The sequence below is a fragment of the Dromiciops gliroides genome, chromosome 4 (genome assembly GCF_019393635.1).
Source record: "Dromiciops gliroides isolate mDroGli1 chromosome 4, mDroGli1.pri, whole genome shotgun sequence".
Taxonomy (NCBI): Eukaryota; Metazoa; Chordata; class Mammalia; order Microbiotheria; family Microbiotheriidae; genus Dromiciops; species Dromiciops gliroides.
Genome location: NC_057864.1, coordinates 466,748,015 through 466,767,233, shown reverse-complemented (window position 1 = coordinate 466,767,233; position 19,219 = coordinate 466,748,015). Strand labels below are relative to the sequence as shown.

The window sequence follows — 19,219 nt, the reverse complement described above, 5'->3', positions numbered from 1 at the left end:
GCACCCCACATCCTGTCTTGTGTCCCAGCCAGCTTTGCTGAAGAGAACATGAGAAGCCCTGGCCCTGTCTCTTCCTCCTCCTCACCATGAATGGGAGTGGAGGCACTTACTGTGCTCATGCCTGTGGCCCGGGTAGATGATCCGGAACACATAGTCAGTGGCCCGTCCTTCATCTATCACTGTCTCCTCCAGATCCATAGACCTCATGGTGCTGTTCCGCTTCCGCAGCCTGGGGAAGACCTTCCCCTGTGGCAGGAGAGTAGTGCAGGTGGTGAGTGGCCCCTGCCCTAAAACTGGTCCCTGGGCCTCCTCTTTGGTGTGCCAGGATGGACCCATTCCTCTCCCACAGCATCCCTGGCCTGAATTCAGTGAAGGAGGGAGGAAATTGGGCAGGGGGTGAAAAAAGGAAGATCTCCCACCAACCACATAGCTCTCTTCTCCTTGCCCCCTCTTCCTGTGCCCACCCAAGGCTCCAGTGATATACCTTTCCCTGCTGGACCACAGTGGTGGCTCTAGCTGTCCCTCGGGGCAGGAGCCCATTTTCCAGGCAGGACAGAAAGGACAGGAGGTGGCCTCCCTGGGGGAAGTGCAAGGGAGGCCTCTGGATACCATCTTGGCTCACCAGCACCAGCGTTCCACCATTCTCTGCAAGGAGAGACAGGAAAGTGGTCAGAGGCCGAGGGGACCCCAAGGAGGGACTCTGCCTTCGGAACTGAAAAAACTGACCAGGCAGCTAGTTGGGCCATGGTTTCCAGGGATGGGGGGGCCAAGTCTGAAAACAAAGTCTGTAGGTAATTGAAAGTATTGGCCCTGGGAATTGTCAGCTCCCAGATGCCACTACTCCTGACCTAGTAACCGAGGGCCTGGAGCCGGGGGGGGGGGGGGGGGGGGGGGGGGGGGGGGGGGGGGGGGGGGGGGGGGGGGGGAAGAAGGAGATCTGAGGACTGTGTTGGAAAGGAGTTGGGTTTCTAAAGCCGGTCTCCCTTTCCTGGCTCCTGTGCCCAAGGGCAGGGGTGGGGCACGTGGCTTACGTTGCTGGTGGCAGTGGATGCAGACAATCTGGCTGAAGGGCACAATCAGCGCATAATCCCAGTACACACTGGAAGGAAATGAACTGAGTGTTATCGTCTCTGAGGGTCCTCCTCTGGTGCTACCCACTCTGTCCTTCCATCTTAACACCCACTTAGCTCCAGAGGTCAAGAGGCAATCTCAAGAGCCACATTGCTCCTGCTTCCAAATCCTAAGTGCTAAGCCCCAGCTACCTGGTATTGTGATCAGGACCTTGGAGAACACAAAACACCCTATCGCCCTCCAAACAGTAGCCAGACTCGAGTCCCTACCTCTTCTCTAGTTCCGAGTCTCCCAGAGTTCCGTTCATGAGCTGATTGGGGGTCCACTTCAGGGTCAAGCTCTCTGCAGACTGATGTAAGGACAGGTAGCCAGGGACAGCCTCCATGTCTTCCTTCTATGGAGAGGAGCGAGCCCAAGAAGGAGGTAAGACTGAGTATCAAAAAGGGAAGGGATCGGGGGCAGCTAGGTGGTGTAGTGGATAAAGCACTGGCTCTGGATTCGGGAGGACCCTGAGTTCAAATCCAGCCTCAGACATGATACATACTAGCTGTGTGACTTGGGCAAGTCACTTAACCCTCCTTGCCTCACAAAAAAAAAAAGAAACAAAAAATACTTCAAAAAAAAAAAAAGGGAAGGGATGCTCCACAGTGTCCAAACACTGCTGAGATTTCAAGGAGGGGCACTGGGTTTAGCATTGATTTGGAGGTCATCAGTGGCTCTATACTATAGAGCCTTCTCTTGCCAAGGACGAAGGACAGAAGCCCAGATTGAAAGAGGCTGAGGAGTAAATGGGTGGAAAGGAAGTGGAGGCAGCGAATAGAGACAGAGAAGGAAATCAGGACCAAAGGAAATGATTGGGTTTTGAGTCAGAAAAAGAGAAGCCACAGAGAATGAGAGAAAGATGTGGTGATTGATAGATCAGGGTCCCAGAGGAGATGGGAGGTCATAGAGGCCACCTAGGCACCTTATTAGTTGTATAGTCTGGGGCAGCTAGATGGCACAGTGGATAAAGCACCAGCTCTGGATTCAAGAGGACCTGAGTTCAAATCTGGCCTCAGACACTTGACACTGATTAGCTGTGTGACCTTGGGTAAGTCACTTAACCCTCATTGCCCTGCCCCCCCAAAAAAAAAGGAAAAAAGAAAAAAGTTATATAATCCAATATTCTCATTTTACAAATACGGAACCTGGGTGCAAGTCAAGTGACTTGCCCCAGGTCTCACAGGTAATTAAGTAGCAGAGCCTGGATCTGAACCCCAAAACTCTTCAGATCTCACACATCTTCAATCTCTCTCTGTCGACTAGCTCTCCCACTTCCTACAAACTGCCATGTCTCCCCCTATCCTCAAAACCCCCCCTCACTTGATCCTTCCATCCACTCCATTATCCTATTTGCCCTTTGTGGATATAAACTCCCCCAAGAGGCAACAGGTGTCTCCACTTCTCCTCTCGCTCTCTTCTTAACCCCTTACAATCCAAATTCTTATTTCATCATTCAACTGAAACGTCTCTCTCCAAAGTCACCACTGGTCTCTAGATTGCCCAATCCAACGGCCTTTTCTCGATCTCCTTGACCTCCCTGCAGCCATGGATGCCAGGGATCACCCTCTTCTCCTTAATACTTTCTTCTCTCTAGGTTTTCAGGACATTGCTCTCTCCTGTTTCTCCTACCACTCCTTTTCAGTCTTGTTTGCTGGATTCGCATCCAGCTCATTCCCTTTAACTAGGTGTTCCACAGGGTTCAATCCTGGGCCTTCTCTTCTCCCTCTGGTCTACTTTGCTTGGTGAATTCATTGGCACCCATGGATTGGATTACCTTCTCTATGCGGATGATTCTCAAATCTACCCATCCTCCTGCCCTCCAGTTGTCCCCGCCCTCCGACAAATTGCCTTTCAGACATCTCAAACTCAACATGTGCAAAACTGAATGAGTTACCTTTCCCCCATAACCCTCCCTGCCACTAAATTCCAGATTCCTGTTGAGGACAATGTCATCCTTGCAGTCCTTCAGGCTCTCAATCTAGGAGGCACCCTCAAGTGCTTGCAATCTCTTATCCACCATAACCAACCATTGCTAAGGCCTGTTGATTTTGTCTTTGGAACATCTCACATATTCCCCTTCATCACCTCACACACCGGGATTACTGCAATAGTCTGCTGCTAGGTCTGCCTGCCCAAAGTCTCTCCCTGCTCCAATCCATGCTTCATTCATCCGACAAAGCCATTTTCCTAAAGTGTAGGTCTGATTATGTCATCCTGCCACCATATAAATTTCATTGGCTTCCTAGGCATCCAGGATCAAATCCTAAAGTCTCTGGCATTCAAAGCCCCTTCATAACTCCCTAGTCTCCTTCTACCTGACTCCCTTACACATATTCTTTGATCCAGTGACACCAGCCTCCTGGCTGTTGCACAAACAAGACCCTCCACCTCTTCAATTCTGGGCATTTTCTCTGGCTATCTCCCTGTTTGTTGCCACCTACTGGCTGTCCTTGCTTCCTTTAGGTCCTAATGAAAATCCCATCTTCTATAGGAAGTCTTTCCCCATCTCTCTTAATTCTAGTGCCTTTCCGCTCTTAACTATTTTCTATTTATCATATATAAAATTAATATATTATATTAAATAATATATTAATATATTACATGCATAAACAGCTATGTACAAGATATATAGATATATCTTATATAGAACTGTTTGCTTATTGTCCTCCTCATTAGATTGTGAACTCCTTGAGGGCAAGGACTGGTTTTTGTCTCTTTTTTGGTATCCACAGCTCTATGTGACTGGCACATAGTAGGTAGTTAATGAATGTTTATTGAGTGACTGACTGATTTAGCATCCTTTCCACTGAAAAAATAGCAAGGGTACAAGTAGAGGGGAAAGCCTTAGCAAAGATAATGGTCCTCTCATCATGGGCAGCTAGGTGGCACAGTGGATAGAGAGTACTGGGTCTGGAGTCAGGAAGGCCTGAATTCAAATCCTGCCGCAGATGCTTACTAGCTGTGTGACCCTGGGCAAGTTATTTAACCTCTGTGTGCCTCAGTTTCCTTATTGGTAAAAGGGTAGATAATAATAGCTCCTACCTCCCAGGGTTCTGAAGATCAAATGAGATAATAATTGCAAAGCCCTCAGGACAATGCCTGGCGCATAATAATAACTAACATTTATATAATGTTTACTATCTGAGACAGGAGGGAAGAGAGGTTGTGGAAGGACACAGAGAGACTTTCAGGAGGAGATCTGAGGCAGCTCACTTCAGACAGCCTTGATTTTCTCAGTTAAGCAGGAGGCAAGGTCACCCACTGTGTATGTGTGAGCTCTTATTCTAGGAGCATTCAAAAAAGAGGAAAAGTGATACTAAAAAATGACTAAAATATTCATATGAAAATATTTGACCCTGAGAGAGGTCAAAGATAGAAAGACAGGCCCTCACATGTGCCAACACATTCATAACAGCACTCTTGTGATAACAAATAACTGGAAACAAAAGTAGATGCCCATTGACTGGGAAAATGTTAAACATGTAACATAGGACCATAGACCAAGATTGGAAGGAAACTTTGAGGTCACCAAGTCTAATCCCTCCATTTTACAGTTGAGGAAACTGAGGCCCAGGGAAGTAAAGTTCAAAGTAAAAAAAAAAGTCACGTCAGGGCTGAGATTTGAACCCTCATCTTCTGCCTCTTTCCTCTACAACCTGCTGCTGTCCTGGAATATTACTGAGCCATAAAAAAAGATGATTCTGAAGAATTCAGAGAAATATGGGAAGACTTCTATCAACTGCATAGAGTGAAGAATAAGTAAAGCAATAGACACCATGAGTAGAACAATTTAAATGGAAAAACCAATAAAGTAGAATTGAATGCTGGGTAATTATGACCAAGAAGCTTAAAAGCTTAAGAAAAACACACCTCTCTCCCTTCTTTGCAGAGGTGAGGGACTATGGATATAGAATATTGTCGGACTTGGATGATATTTCAGTTTTGCTAAACCATTTCCCCCCCTTTCTTTTTTGTTTTGTTTTGTTTTGTTTTTGTGGGGCAATGAGGATTAAGTGACTTGCCCAGGGGTCACACAGCTAGTGTCAAGTGTCTGAGGCTGGATTTGAACTCAGGTACTCCTGAATCCAGGACCAGTGCTTTAGCCACTGCACCACCTACCTGCTCCTCTCCCCTTTCTTTCTTTTTTTTTTTTTAAATTTTGTGGGGCAGTGGGGGTTAAGTGACTTGCCCAAGGTCACACAGTTAGTAAGTGTCAAGTGTCTGAGGCCGGATTTGAACTCAGGTACTCCTGAATCCAGGGCCGGTGCTTTATCCACTGTGCCATCTAGCTGCCCCTCTCCCCTTTCTTTTTAAAAATTATCTGTTGCAAGGGAGGGTTCATAGGGGAGGAGAGAAATATATTTGCAAGTGAAAGATATATATATATATACATATATATATATACACATACATACTGCTTTCACTTGCAAATATATACATTATATACACATATCACTTTCATTTGCAAATATATAATGCATATATGTATTATACACACATACACACATATGTATGCATAATATATACATATATAAACACAAAATTGTAAAATTTCACCTATCTGGGACAAAGAAAAGTTAAAAAAATACAAGACAAACATTGCAAGAGCCAAGAGAAAGCACATTTACATATGACATTACAGTTTACATATTACTTTCCTCACAACAACCAGGTAAAATCAATAACAGGCATATTTGGTCTTCTCCACAATCCTGTGAGGTAGTTGCTGTTATTACACCTATTTTATAGATGAGGAAACTGAATCTCAGAGGGGTTGACTGTCCATAGTCATACAGCTAGCAAGTTCTCGAAGTGGGATTTGAACTCGGGTCTTTCTGACTCCAAAGCCACCACTCTGTCACACCAAGCAGTTTCTCTTGAGTAGGGTAAGTAGCAACATTCCTCATCTGTAAAATGAGGCAGTTAAACTAGATGACCTCTAAGTTCCTTTCTATCCATGGTCCAATGACCTATGACCCTATGAAACTGAGGCTCAGAGATATGATTTGCCCATAATTACGTGGAAAACATTGGAGCCAGAATTTGAACTCATTTCTTCTGACTCCAAATGCATCACTCTTTGGTATTAGGGAGCAATACTTGGGGGTGGGGAGCAGACTCAAATCAGTGAACCTTCTTCTCCAAGCCATGGGCAGTAAGTCTTACACACTGGTAGTGCTCTGGGCAGAAAGACTTGGACTGATTGGGTCTGGTTGTCCTCTCTTCCATTACAGGAGGGCTGCCAGGCATGTGGGACCAACTCAGCTGCGACCAACCTCGCGTGACAAGTGGGTGATGGATGGTATCACCCACTCAGCACATTTCCCTCCCTCTCCCCTTCTTGTTCACACTGGCAAGCAGGTGCCAACCCAGCCAAGGGACCCACCGGGCAGGATGAATCATAGCCTCTTGGATTGGAGGAAGAAGAAGGTAAATAAACCAAGATCTACAATTTGGGCAGCTTGGAGGAAACTCCGGCTCTGTCTCCTCCTGCCTGCCTGCCTTCTTGTGCTATCCAATATCAACCTGCCAGCTGTTTAGCCTGCCAGCTGGCACTCTCTCCTACCCTGGATAGCCTGGCTCTTAATTAACTAGAGCAGATGGCTTTTCTGGGCTTGCCACTTGCCGAAAGCTAAGAGACAAGCCCGGCGGGGGGCCAGGGTTGTAAGGGAAAGAGTGCCAATTTTGGAGCCAAAGGATCCAAGTTCAAATCCGGACTCTGCCACTTCCCGCCTATCCAACGACCTTGGGCAAATATTTAACTGCTTTGTTCCTTGGTCTTCCCCTTAGTAAAATGAGAGGGTGGATTGGGTGGTCTCTAAGGTCCTTCTAGTTCCAAATCTGTGAAGTCTCCTTTCTCACCATTCATCACTGCTTGAGGGGCAGCTAGGTGGCGCTGCAGTGGATAAAGCACCGACCCTGGATTCAGGAGGACCTGAGTTCAAATCCGGCCTCAGACACTTGACACTTACTAGCTGTGTGACCCTGGGCAAGTCACTTAACCCCCATTGCCCCGCAAAAACCCCAAAAACATCATTGCTTGAGTCTCCTAGGAAGGGATGCCTTTGGGAAATTGTAATGACCACTCTTGGCTCCAGAGAAGAACTAATGAATTGTACCTTACTCCTTTCATTGTAGAGATAGGAGATGTAGGGGACTAGGGGTGGGAAATACGTCAGATATGGTCAAATGCCTCCCACTCTTGTCTCTTTTAAAATCTTTATTATAAGGGATGATTCACTGGACAAGAGGAATATATTTGGAAACAAATGTGATATTAAAACAAAAGACATCAATAAAAAGAGCCACATTTTACAAAATTAAAAAGGAATGATGATTCTGGGATCCCCGGGGAGCAAGATCCAGGAGTAGAGAAGGGTACATGGGACCAAACACAGGGGTGGTCCTTAGAGCCCTGTCTGGGGATTGAGCTTTGGCTAAGGAGCCCAAACTCTAGGGAAAGGAGTCTCATCCCCTGCCAAGGCCAGCACATCTCCTCTTGCTAAACAGGGCATCAGTCTGAGACTGGGATTTTCCAAGGGACTCCCAGTAAGGAAGATAGTTCCACCCGCCCACACGCCCCCCCCTCCCCTGCTGTGGGCAGCCAGGTCTGGGGTCTCTCACCGGCTGTACCAGCACATTGTTCTTGCCATAGAGCAGGTGTGTTCGGGAATTCTGATGGAGGGACTCCACGTATTCACGAGCTGAGGCTGCGAAGCGGTCTTCGGAGGCACTCCCACTTGAGTGTCGCTTCCGTACCTGCAGAGAGAAGCTTTGCTAGACACCGAGGCTCTTGCCCTGAATCCCTCTGACCTGGGCATCCTGGGAGGAAAGTGGAGAAACAGGGAAGGCAGCATCCCTTCATTCCTCCTTGGCTGGCACATCTCCTCAAGGCGCCCCTTCCCAGGAGCTGCTGCAGTTCTTGAACAATCTATGCTCCTGAGTCAAAGACAACCCTCCAACTTGGGGCTCCAACAAAGCACTAGAGTGGGGACAGTGCCCTTGTGGGAAGAACCACACAGCAGGAGTCAAAGCAGATAGAGATCCCTTCTCCTCTTGGAAGGCCTTCGAAGGGCTGGGGGGAACGGAAAAGAGGGGACTTGGATGTGGGAAAAAAGGAAACCTACTCCCAGGGCTGACGCTTGGAGGGTGAATCCTGACGGCCATGGGGGCCACGGATGCGGTGCCTCTGGACCAGCTCATCTGCAGAGGGGTCTGTCCAATAGTGGTCTGCCGTCTTCAGCTTCGTATACTCCAAAGCACAGGGACCCACTGTGGGGACAGGGACAGCAGGAGGTTGAAGAGAATCCCTTGGAAAAGGGGCAGGGGAACCAAAGCCCTCCCTGCCACAGGGGAGGGCCCTGGCACCACCCCCCACTCACCTAAGAGAGAGGCGAGGATGGGGCCAAACACAGGGTCTGCCAGCAGAGCTTCCTTCTCGTAGTACTTGCTGTGCAGAAAAGAGCAGAGGAGTGAACACAGACTGCTCACCTGCTTACTCCCTCTCCAAGGAGGCAAATGTATGGAGGATAGAGATGGCCAGAACGAGACAATTGATGGTCAACAAGCGTCTATCCAGGGCCTACAAAGTCAAACATGACAAGTCTTTGCCCTCGATTGATTAACAAGCATTTTATTTTATTTGTTGGTTTGTTTTTTCTTTTCTTTTCTTTTGGCGGGGCATTGAGGGTTAAATGACTTGCCCAGGTTCACACAGCTAGTAAGTGTCAAGTGTCTGAGGCTGGATTTGAACTCAGGTCCTCCTGAATCCAGGGCCAGTGCTCTATCCACTGCGTCACCTAGCTGCCCCCATTAACAAGCATTTTAAAGTGCCTACTATGTATGTGTCAGGCACTGTGCTAGGGATACAAAACTAAAAATGTGACATGCTGGGGCAGGCTAGGTGGCACAATGTATAGAGCACCAGTCCTAGAGTCAAGAGGACCTGAGTTCAAATCTGGCCTCAGACACTTAACACTTACTAGCTATGTGACCCTGGGCAAGTCACTTAAACCCAATTGCCTCACCCAAAAAAGAGAGAGAGAGAGAAAGAGAGAGAGAGAGAGAGAGAGAGAGAGAGAGAGAGAGAGAGAGAGAGAGAGAGAGACATGCCCTGCCCTTAGGGAGCTTACAGTCTAGAAGGCAGGTGATTTGGTTTCCCTGAGCCTCAGTTTCTCCATCTGTAAAATGGGGGTCATAATACCCAGAGGACATATCTCACAGGGTTGTTATGAGGCTCAAAAGGAGTTTCGTGTTTGTTTATTTTAACCTTAAATTCCTGAAGAGGGAACTTCCTCTATGCCAGTGCAGAACAGCACTAGAGAATTGCTTGGGGAACTTACCCCAGCATCACACAACCAGTAGGTGTCAGAGGTGGGCCACTGTGTGGCGCCACAGTGCATAGAGCGCTAGGCCTGGAGTCAGGAAGATTCATCTCCCTGAGTTCAAATCTAACTTCAGGCATTTACTAGCTGTGTGACCCTGGGCAAGTCACTTCATCCTGTTTGCCTTAAGTTTCCTCATTTGTAAAACAAGCCAGAGAAGTAAATGGCAAGCTACTTCAGTATCTTTGACGTGAAAACCCCAAATAGGGTCATGAAAAATAGTACAGGACTGAAAAATGATGGAACAACCAAAGCGCTGGGACTACAAAGTCAAAAATGAAGGCATCGGGGCAGGACTCGAACCTGGGTCTTCTTGCTGCCATGGCTGCCAGTTGTTTATTCATGCTAATAAGGTGACTCTTTTTTTTTTTTTTTTAGTGAGGCAATTGGGGTTAAGTGACTTGCCCAGGGTCACACAGCTAGTAAGTGTTAAGTGTCTGAGGCTGGATTTGAACTCAGGCACTCCTGAATCCAGGGCCGGTGCTCTATCCACTGCGCCGCCTAGCTGCCCCATAAGGTGACTCTTAATCATGATCGTGATCACAACAACCAGCTTTTCTATTACACTTTAAGGTGATATTTCGTTTGATCCTCAAAACAACCCTCTGAAGTATGTGCTATTATCATCTTCATTTTATGGAGGAGAAAATGAGGCTCTGAAAGGGTAGGGGCATGCTCAAGGTCACACAGCCAGGAAGTGTCTGAGGTATGGTTTGACCACAGATCTTTCTGACTCCAAAGCCAATATTCTAGCCATTGCTCCACCTAGCTTCTTTTAAGAGGAAGGGGCAGCTAGGTGGATAAAGTGGATCAAGCGCCAGCCCTGGATTCTGGAGGCCCTGAGTTCAAATGTGGCCTCAGACAGTTGACACGAGCTGTGTGACCCTGGGCAAGTCACTTAACCCTCACTGCCCCACAAAACAAAAAAGAAAAAACGCACGCAGAAAGTGAGATAGAAAGTAGATAGTATACGGAATACTCCTAAAAATCCTAGCTCCTTTTAGGCTGTCATGTGGTTAACAACTGTGATTGTTGGGGCTGTTGAATCTGCAGGGACCAACGCACGGAGGTAGACACCTGGGAGGCCCAGCTCTATACTGACCCGGTCCTATCATCCATGGGGAAAAGAAAGAGGAAGAGGAGGAGGAAGAGAAGGAAGATGACCTTGGTGGATCAGAGCACACATATGTTTAATTGGAGGTTTTCTGAATCATAAGCACAGAGAAGGAGGGAGTGGCACGGCAGGAGCGGGGTGGGCACAGCACTCACCTGCAGTTCTCCACGATATACTGTACCACTCTGTCTAGCACCTTCTCGATGAGGGCAGTACGCACCCAAATGTGCCTCAGGGCCTGGGGGCTGAGGGTGGGGGGCTTCCCTCCAGTCGAGCCCTGTCTCCGAAGAGCCTCCTGGTTCCCTCCTGCTGACTTCCTGAGTGGAGAGGAAAAGGGGCAACTCAGGGCCAAGAACAAGCCTGGGAGGAGGCTCTCCTGGGTATAGTGGCCTTGGATTTGTCTTGTTATCTAGGCTGTGTGGGGAGGATGTGGCTAAGAGAGGGACCTTTGCAGGGGACAAGGTTGGTAATGGATTGGAAGCTGATAGGATCTTAGATTCAGAGCTGGTAGGAACCTTACAGGTCACTGAGTCCAACTTCCAAGGGTGCCCATGGTCACCCAGGCATAAATGTATGATGACTAAAAATATGAGAGACATAGTTTCTGGGTAATTTAATCATTTTACTAATAGGCCAGCAAGTTATTAATAAAAGGATGGTCGGGGCGGCTAGGTGGTGCAGTGGATAGAGCACCGGCCCTGGAGTCAGGAGTACCTGAGTTCAAATCCGACCTCAGACACTTAACACTTACTAGCTGTGTGACCCTGGGCAAGTCACTTAACCCCAATTGCCTCACTAAAAATAAATAAATAAATAAATAAACAAACAAACAAACAAATAAAAGGATGGTCATGTGACTGTCTCTCTCAGACCAAAGACCCCTCTTGGTGTTTGGGCCACAGAAAGAAGTGTTCCTGAGGGATACCTAATCACCTCTGATTGGCCAACTTAATTTGGAGGTAAGCCATAAAATGAAGGGCTGATGGCAGACCACCCCAAACCTAAGGCTAATTATTCATTTTTATCCCAGACCAAATTTGTATTGTCCCAATGAGAATTTAGAAGGGTCATTCTTATCTTATCAAGATTCCTAGAGGTTTATAGCCCTGACTAGGACTGAGGAGAGTTGACTTTATTTTATCAAGAAGGACTTTGGTATGGGGGAAGTCAGGATTAAATCTCCAAGATATTGGTGACAAAAATCATTTCTCACAAGTGGCAGATCTGGGACACGAGCCCAGACTCCAAATCCCATGTCCTTTTCATTGGATCATGCTACAGCTCTGTCCTGGCCAGTCCCAGTGAAGTGAAACATAACAATAAGGACAGCTTCCTTATAGCCACCTGGGGAATGGCAGATGATTAGTGGGACCAGCTGACTTCCTAGAAGGAGGTGGAGGGGCAGCTAAAGGGAGGGGCATGGGGGTTGGCCTGGGATTCACCTGCTCTCCACCTGCTGCTGTAGCTCTTGTACCTTGCGGCAGACCTCGCCAGCTACCACACAGGTCTTTCCCACCTTGGTGAAGAGGGCGGCCATCTTGTCACTGCGCAGGAAGCCTGCAGCCCGACGCCTCAGTTGATGCAGTAGGCAGGTCTCAACCACACCTGAGGAAGATGGAGACATGATGAAATAACTTCTCTTTGCCTCATCTCTCATCACTCAGATGTCTTCTGCCACTATCTCCTCTTCTACCCCTGTTGCATATGAAGAGGTAGCCCTTTTCCTTGCAACTCAAAGCCCTCCCCATAAGTGATCCTATCCTATGCTGTCTTCGACACCAAACCAACCCTTCTATCATTTCCATTCTCATTTATCTTCAATTGCTCTCTGTCTACTGGCTGCTTTCCTACTGCCTCATATATGCTCTTGTCTCCCCCATCCTCAAAAAACCCTCACATGATGCACTCATTCCAGCTATCATCCCATAGCTCTCCTCCTTTTTTGTGGCTAAACTCTTGGTACAGGCCATCTACAATCAATGCTTTCACTTCCTTTCCTCTTATTCTCTACACTCTGGTTTCCCACCTTATCATTCAACTGAAACCTCTCTACAAAGTTACCAATGATCCCTTAGTTGCCAAATCCAATGGGAATTTTCCTATCCTCATCCTTCTTGACCTCTCGGCAGCCTTTGACACTGTCACTCTCTCCTCCCTGATATTCTCTTCTCTCTAGGTTTTTGGGGTACCACTCTCTCCTGGCCTCTCCTCCTACTCAGTCTCCTTTGCTAGATTTTCATCCAGGTCATATCTTCTAACCTTGGGTGTCCCACAGGGCTCTGTCCTGGGTTTTCTTCTCCCTCTATATTATTTCACTTGGTGATCTCATCAGCTCCCATGGATTCAATGATCATCTCTACATGAATGATTCTCAGATCTACTGATTCAGCCTTAACTTCTCTAACCTGCAGACTTGCATCTTCAACTGCCTATTGGACATCTTCAACTGGATGTCTTATTGAAACCTTAAACTCAACACATTCGAAACTGAATTCATCATCTCCCCTTCCCCCTATACTTTCTCCCCTTCTGAACTTCCCTATTACTATTATTAAACGGATTTTTATTTATTTAGAATTTTCCTTACCTTACATGTAAAAACAAATTGTAACACTGATTTTTAGAACTTTGTATTGGGGGCAGCTAGGTGGTGCAGTGGATAAAGCACCGGCCCTGAATTCAGGAGGACCTGAGTTCAAATCTAGCCTCAGACACTTGACACTTACTAGCTGTGTGACCCTGGGCAAGTCACTTAACCCTCATTGCCCCGCAAAAAACAAAACAAAACAAAACTGAAACAAAACAAAAAACCCTTTGTGTTCCAAATTTTCATCCTTCCTCCCTATTCCCCTCTAAAGAACTCAAGCAATTCTATATAAGTTATACATGGGCAGTTGTGCAAAACATAGCAGACAAAAAAACTTTGGAAAAAGGAAATAACAACAAAATATACTTCCATTTGTATTCATGTACCATCAGTTCTTTCTCGGTAGATGGATTGCATTTTTCATAAATCCTTCAGAGTTGTCTTGGGTCATTGCATTGCAGTTATTTGCAGCAGATCATCTTACAATATTGCTATTATTTTGTATACAGTACATTTCACTTTGCATTAGCTCATTTAAGTCTTTCCAGGTTTCTCTGATAGCATCCTGCTCATCTGCCCTATTACTGTTGAGACCACGACCATATGTCCAGTTACCCAGGCTTGCAAGCTAGGCATCATCTTTGACTCTTCAATCTCTCTCACACCCATCTCCTATCCAATCTATTGCTAAGTCCTGCTGATTTTAGCTTCTTGTCATCTCTTGTATAGACACCCTTCTCCTTTGACACTGCTGCCATGCTGGTACTGACTCTCTTCACTTCACCCTTGGACCACTGCAATAGTATTTGGCTGGTCTCTCTTCTTCAAGTCTCTCTCCACCCCATTCTATCATCTACTCAGTTATCAAATTAATTTTTCCTAAAGCATGGATCTGACCAAACCACCTCCTATTTGATAAATCCCAGTGGCTACCTATCATTTCCAGGATCTAATGTAACACCCTGTGTTTGACTTTCAGAGCCCTTCCTACCTTTCCAGTTTTCTTACACAATATACTCTCCTGGCCCTTCATGTATTCCTTGATCCTGTGACACTGGATTCTTCACACAAGATATTCCATCACTAGATTCCATGAACCTTTTTTTTTGGAGGCAATCCAGGTCAAGTGATTTTCCCAGGGTCACACAGCTAGTAAATGCCTGAGGTCAAATTTGAACTCAGGTCTTCCTGATTCCAGGACCAGTGCTCTATCCACTTATCTGCCCTCATCCATGTATTTACTTTTTTTTTTCCTTTTTTTTTTAGTGAGGCAATTGGGGTTAAGTGACTTGCCCAGGGTCACACAGCTGGTAAGTGTTAAGTGTCTGAGGCCGGATTTGAACTCAGGTCCTCCCGACTCCAGGGCTGGTGCTCTATCCACTGTGCCACCTAGCTGACCCTCATCCATGTATTTTCACTGACTATACTACAATTCTCTCCCTCTTCATCTCTACAACACACTATCTACAAGAAGCTTTTCCTGATCCCTCTTAAGGCTAATGCCTTTCCTCTGCTGATTATCTCTCATTCATTCTGTATATATCTTGTTCCTGCATAGTTGTTTTCATGGTGTTTCCCCATTAGATTGTCAGCTCCTTGAGGGCAGGGCCTGTCTTTTGCCTTTCTTTGTATCCCCAGTTCTTGGCATGCAGTGGGTGCCTAATAGATGCCTTTTGGCTGAGTGACCGACAGACAGAGGCACCCAGAGTTTTTCCTGCCTTCCTCTAAGGACCAAGGGCTTCAGCCAGGGCTTGTCTTAGAGGGATAGAAGGAGGGGATGCCCATCCACTGGTTAACAGGGAATGGCTGAACAAATGATGGTGGAATAATGTGATAAAACTTACACAATAGGGGCAGCTAGGTGGTGCAGTAGATAGAGCACCAGCCCTAGAGTCAGGAGGACCTGAGTTCAAATCTGGCCTCAGACACTTGAAACTTACTAGCTGTGTGACCCTGGGCAAGTCACTTAACCCCAATTGCCTCACCAAAAAAAAAAAACCCAACAAAAAACAAAACTTACACAATAACAACAACATTCTAAGAATGAACAACTTGGAAAGCCTTAAGAACTCTAATCAATGCAATGATCAACCATGATTCCAGAGGACTTGATAGAACATGTCACTCACCTCCTGAAAAGTGATGGACTCAAGATGCAGAACATCACATAGTTTTTGGACACAGCCAATCGGGGAATTTGTTTTGGTTAATTATGCATATTCATTTCAAGGTTTTTATTTTACTTTTTCCCTTTTTTTCCCCATGAGGGTGGATGGGTGTGAAAATAAGTGCTTATTAATTGAAAAAAATAATTTAAAAAAAGAGGCAGGAAGGGGTGTTTTCACAGAATTTCACACTTGCAAGGGACCTCAGGACCAAGTTGTTCAACCCACATCTGACCAGAAATGCTTGTGACATCATCCCTGACTAATCCATTTTGCCCCATTCATCATCAGATCATGGGCCTGCTTCAGTAGAATTCCAGGGATGGAGAGCTCATGAACCAACCCATTCCATTTTTAGACAGCTCGCATTGGTCTAGAGAAATGGATTCAGAGCTGGGACGGAACCTGGAGGCCATGTACTCCAAGCGTCATTGTCTAGATTAGGGAACTGGGTTCCAGAAAGGTAAAGTGACTTTCCCCAGGTCATGCACACAGTCAGAGGAAAAGGAGGGATGTGAGTGAACCCAGTCCTCTGATAGCAAATTCAGCATTCTTTCCACTGGACCATGGGTATCATGCTCTTGGCCACATGCCCCACATGGGCCCTTCTCTTCCCACAGATACCTGTCCCTGCTCAGGGAAATGAAAGAGCCTGACAGAAATGGCCTGGATGGGGCTCTGCCCTCCCCATAGCGTTTACGGTGCCAAATAGCTCCATTGCTGCTCATGCTCTGTGGCAGGGTGGGCCCCTTCCACCTCCTCCCTCTTCTTCCCACCAGCATATTCAACTAGCATTGGGGACATGGGGGCAGGGAGTGTGTGTGTGTGTGTGTGTGTATGTGTAGCAGATTCGTCTCCTCTGCCTATCTCCATCCCCCAGGGAGGGGGAATATGATGGGCAGCGTCAGAACCAAGGGCACAGGGAGCAGCAGAGACCAGCCAGGCCTCCCAGGGCCCATGGATACTGTGGTTGCTAAGGAACCGGGCTCTGGAGGAACCATAAAATATTGATGGAGCTGATGCTGCGGTTATCAGGGCTGACAACAGCTCCTCCATTATTGATGAGCAGCAGCAGGGAGCAAGAAGAGGTTTCCAGGCCCTCGGGGCTGTTTTTAAAGGGTTGATTTAGGGGAAAGACTGAATCTCTCCCTCTAGACATTGCTTACCACAGCCTCAAAGAAATGGTGGACAGGCCAGGGGCCAGAGAGTGAAAAGACTGGGATTTTATCCATATATGTGGGACCCACAGATTCTTAGGTTCAAAAGGTAGCTTTGGAGCTTAAGACCAACTACCTTCTTTTACAGAGGAATTCGACTCAGGGAAGTGGCTTGGCTGAGGTCTCATAGCTAGTGAGCATTAGAACCCTGACCACTTTGTGTCTGTCTCTGGGTAGATTTCTATGTGCTTGTAGGTTTCTAATCTGTCTATGAACATTTGTGTTTACATCCACAGATCTCTCTGTATTTGTACACGTGCCTGACAAATATGTGTGTGTGAGCAGGTATTAGGTAGAAAGATAGAGATGGAAGAGACCACAAAGGCCAACTAGTTCAATTCCCTCGTTTTACAGATGAGGAAACTGAGGCACAAAGAACTTAAGTGACTTGCCTAAGATGACACAAGTAATAAATAGAATCATAGATTTAGAGCTTCAAGGGACATGAGGCCATCTAGTCCAACCACTTCATTTTTAGGGAATCAGAAACAAGAACTAAGTGACTTTCCCAGGGTCACACAAAAAGTGACAAAGGAAGGATCTGAACCAAGGAGGAATTAGTCTTCATTGACACTATCCCCCAGTTGTATTGATCCATTGCCATGAAGTCTCCACACACCATGGGGCTGGTGGTCTAGGTAGCTCTGGCTCAATGGAGAGCTCTTTGGTTCAAGGCACTGTCCAGCAGCGACTTGAGCCAACCAGCCACTCTCCAGACCTGGAGCAGGAAGAGCAATCGGGTGGAGGGGGCAGTGCTGAATACTGTCCTTGGCTGCCAGAGCAAAGGCAGGTGGCACCAATTTGCAGCAAACACAAGGATGTGACTAATTGACAGGATAATGACTCATTAGTCTCCCCACCTTCCCCAGGGTGCAGACAAATGACTAGAGAGGCAGAGCTGGAGAAATGGGGAACCAAGTGGCTAGGCTTCATCTGCAGCTCATTGAGCCCCACCCATTATGCAGAGCCTGAGGGAAAAGCCTGTATTCTCTTGAGGAGTCGGGCCTGTGCTGGGCCAATTGTTTCCAAGCTGAGAAGCAATTTTTTCCAAGACTAGAACCACAATTTCCCCCTTTCTCCACTACTAGCCACAGGTCCTTTAGAATGATGTTGGCAAAGTGGGAGCTTGTCCCAAGCCCATGTCTAGCATTCTCTATCTTCCTCCATCACTGTGGCAATGATGATCATGATCCCTAACTTTTTTTGGGGGGGTGGGCAGGGCAATGAAGGCTAAGTGACTTGCCCAGGGTCATACAGCTAGTAAATGTCAAGTGTCTGAGGCTGGATTTTAACTCAGGTCCTTCTGAATCCAGGGCTGGTACTTTATCCACTTCACCATCTAGCTGCCCCACAATGATGATTATGAAAACAATAGTCTATGATTGTACCCTATATTCACCACCTTGTGTGATCTTGTATGATGGAATCAGCCCTGGGGCTGGAGGCAGAACACTAGAGTTCAAGACCCAGACCTGCCATTTATTACCAGTATGACCTTGGGCAAGTCATTTGATTACCCCCTCTGCCTCAGTTTCCTCATCTGTAAAATGATGAAGTTGGATTAGATAGCCTCTGAGCTTCTTCCCAGCTGTAGATCTGGGAGCATATTTATGATCTAGGCTCTAATATATTGTCCTAAGATCTATGATCCAGGTTCAAATCCCAACTCTATAATTAACCAGCTATAGAACCATAAAAGTTGAACTAGATGGTCTTGGAGTCCCTTCCCAGATCTAAGTCTTAGGATATACCATACTGTCTCCAACACTCGAAGGTGGATACTGCCAGCAACATAAACCCCATTTCACAGATGGAGAAATCAAGGTTTAGAGAATAAAAACCCCTGGGTGCTTCCCTAGCGTGGAGCCTCCTGGAGTCTCTGGGGCCATGAAAGGGGATGCCATGATCTGAGCCTCTGCACATGAGTGTTTCTGTTCCTCCTGGGCCCCTTGCAGCAGGTCCTGGGATGGGGCATCGGTCCCACCACATGTGGTGTCTGGTAGGCTACCTTCCTTCCCCTCCCCTTTCTTGGTTACATCAGAGCTGGGATGAGCTGACAGTGATGACAAGGCACCTGCTCAAGTCATTTGGGGGAAAGTGTGCATTAATTGCCTAATTAGAGTCAATACCATTACTGGTCATTAGAGGGGGTCAAGGGGGTTAGACTGATGCAATGGAGAGCATCACCCAGTTACAGCCCACTGTCTCTGTCTCTGTCTCTGTCTCTGTACTTGCTTCTCTACCTCCAGTCTCTTTCCTTTATAATCCATTCCAGACAATACTGCCAGATTAATCATGTCCCTGCTCCAAACCTCAATGGCTCTCTAATGCCTAAGAGACAAACTCCAAACATCTTAGCTTGGCATCCCCTCATTTTATTTTCCACTATTTCCCTCTGTAACCCCTTCACTTTGGTCTGATTGGACCAAGAGCTCTGTCAACTCTCAAGGGTTGCCCACCTTCAGTTTGCCGCTTGGCTGATTTTTTTTAAAGTTGTCTGTTTTAATCTTTATTGGATGTTCTGGACACATTTTGCTAGATTATTCCTGTTGTATCAAGCTTATTTTCTTATAATAGCAGCATTCCACTTGGCTGATTTTTAAATTTACTTTTATCTTTTGCTTTTTATCTTATTTGTG

At 46.7% G+C, this 19,219-nt stretch overlaps 1 protein-coding gene across 2 annotated transcripts in view; it reads right to left on the bottom strand.

Moving 5' to 3' along the window:
- The window catches only part of SGSM2 (small G protein signaling modulator 2), a 75,140-nt gene that overhangs the window by 31,361 nt on the left and 24,560 nt on the right, over window positions 1–19,219 (bottom strand). For both annotated transcript variants that reach the window (XM_044004616.1, XM_044004617.1), the window contains exons 3-11: window positions 12,054–12,216; window positions 10,767–10,928; window positions 8,496–8,563; window positions 8,241–8,385; window positions 7,738–7,885; window positions 1,341–1,465; window positions 1,032–1,099; window positions 485–645; window positions 111–246 (exon numbers count right to left, since the gene is read on the bottom strand). In XM_044004616.1, the coding sequence (XP_043860551.1) occupies window positions 111–246; window positions 485–645; window positions 1,032–1,099; window positions 1,341–1,465; window positions 7,738–7,885; window positions 8,241–8,385; window positions 8,496–8,563; window positions 10,767–10,928; window positions 12,054–12,216 (1,176 nt within the window). The remainder of the gene's footprint in view (window positions 1–110; window positions 247–484; window positions 646–1,031; window positions 1,100–1,340; window positions 1,466–7,737; window positions 7,886–8,240; window positions 8,386–8,495; window positions 8,564–10,766; window positions 10,929–12,053; window positions 12,217–19,219) is intronic.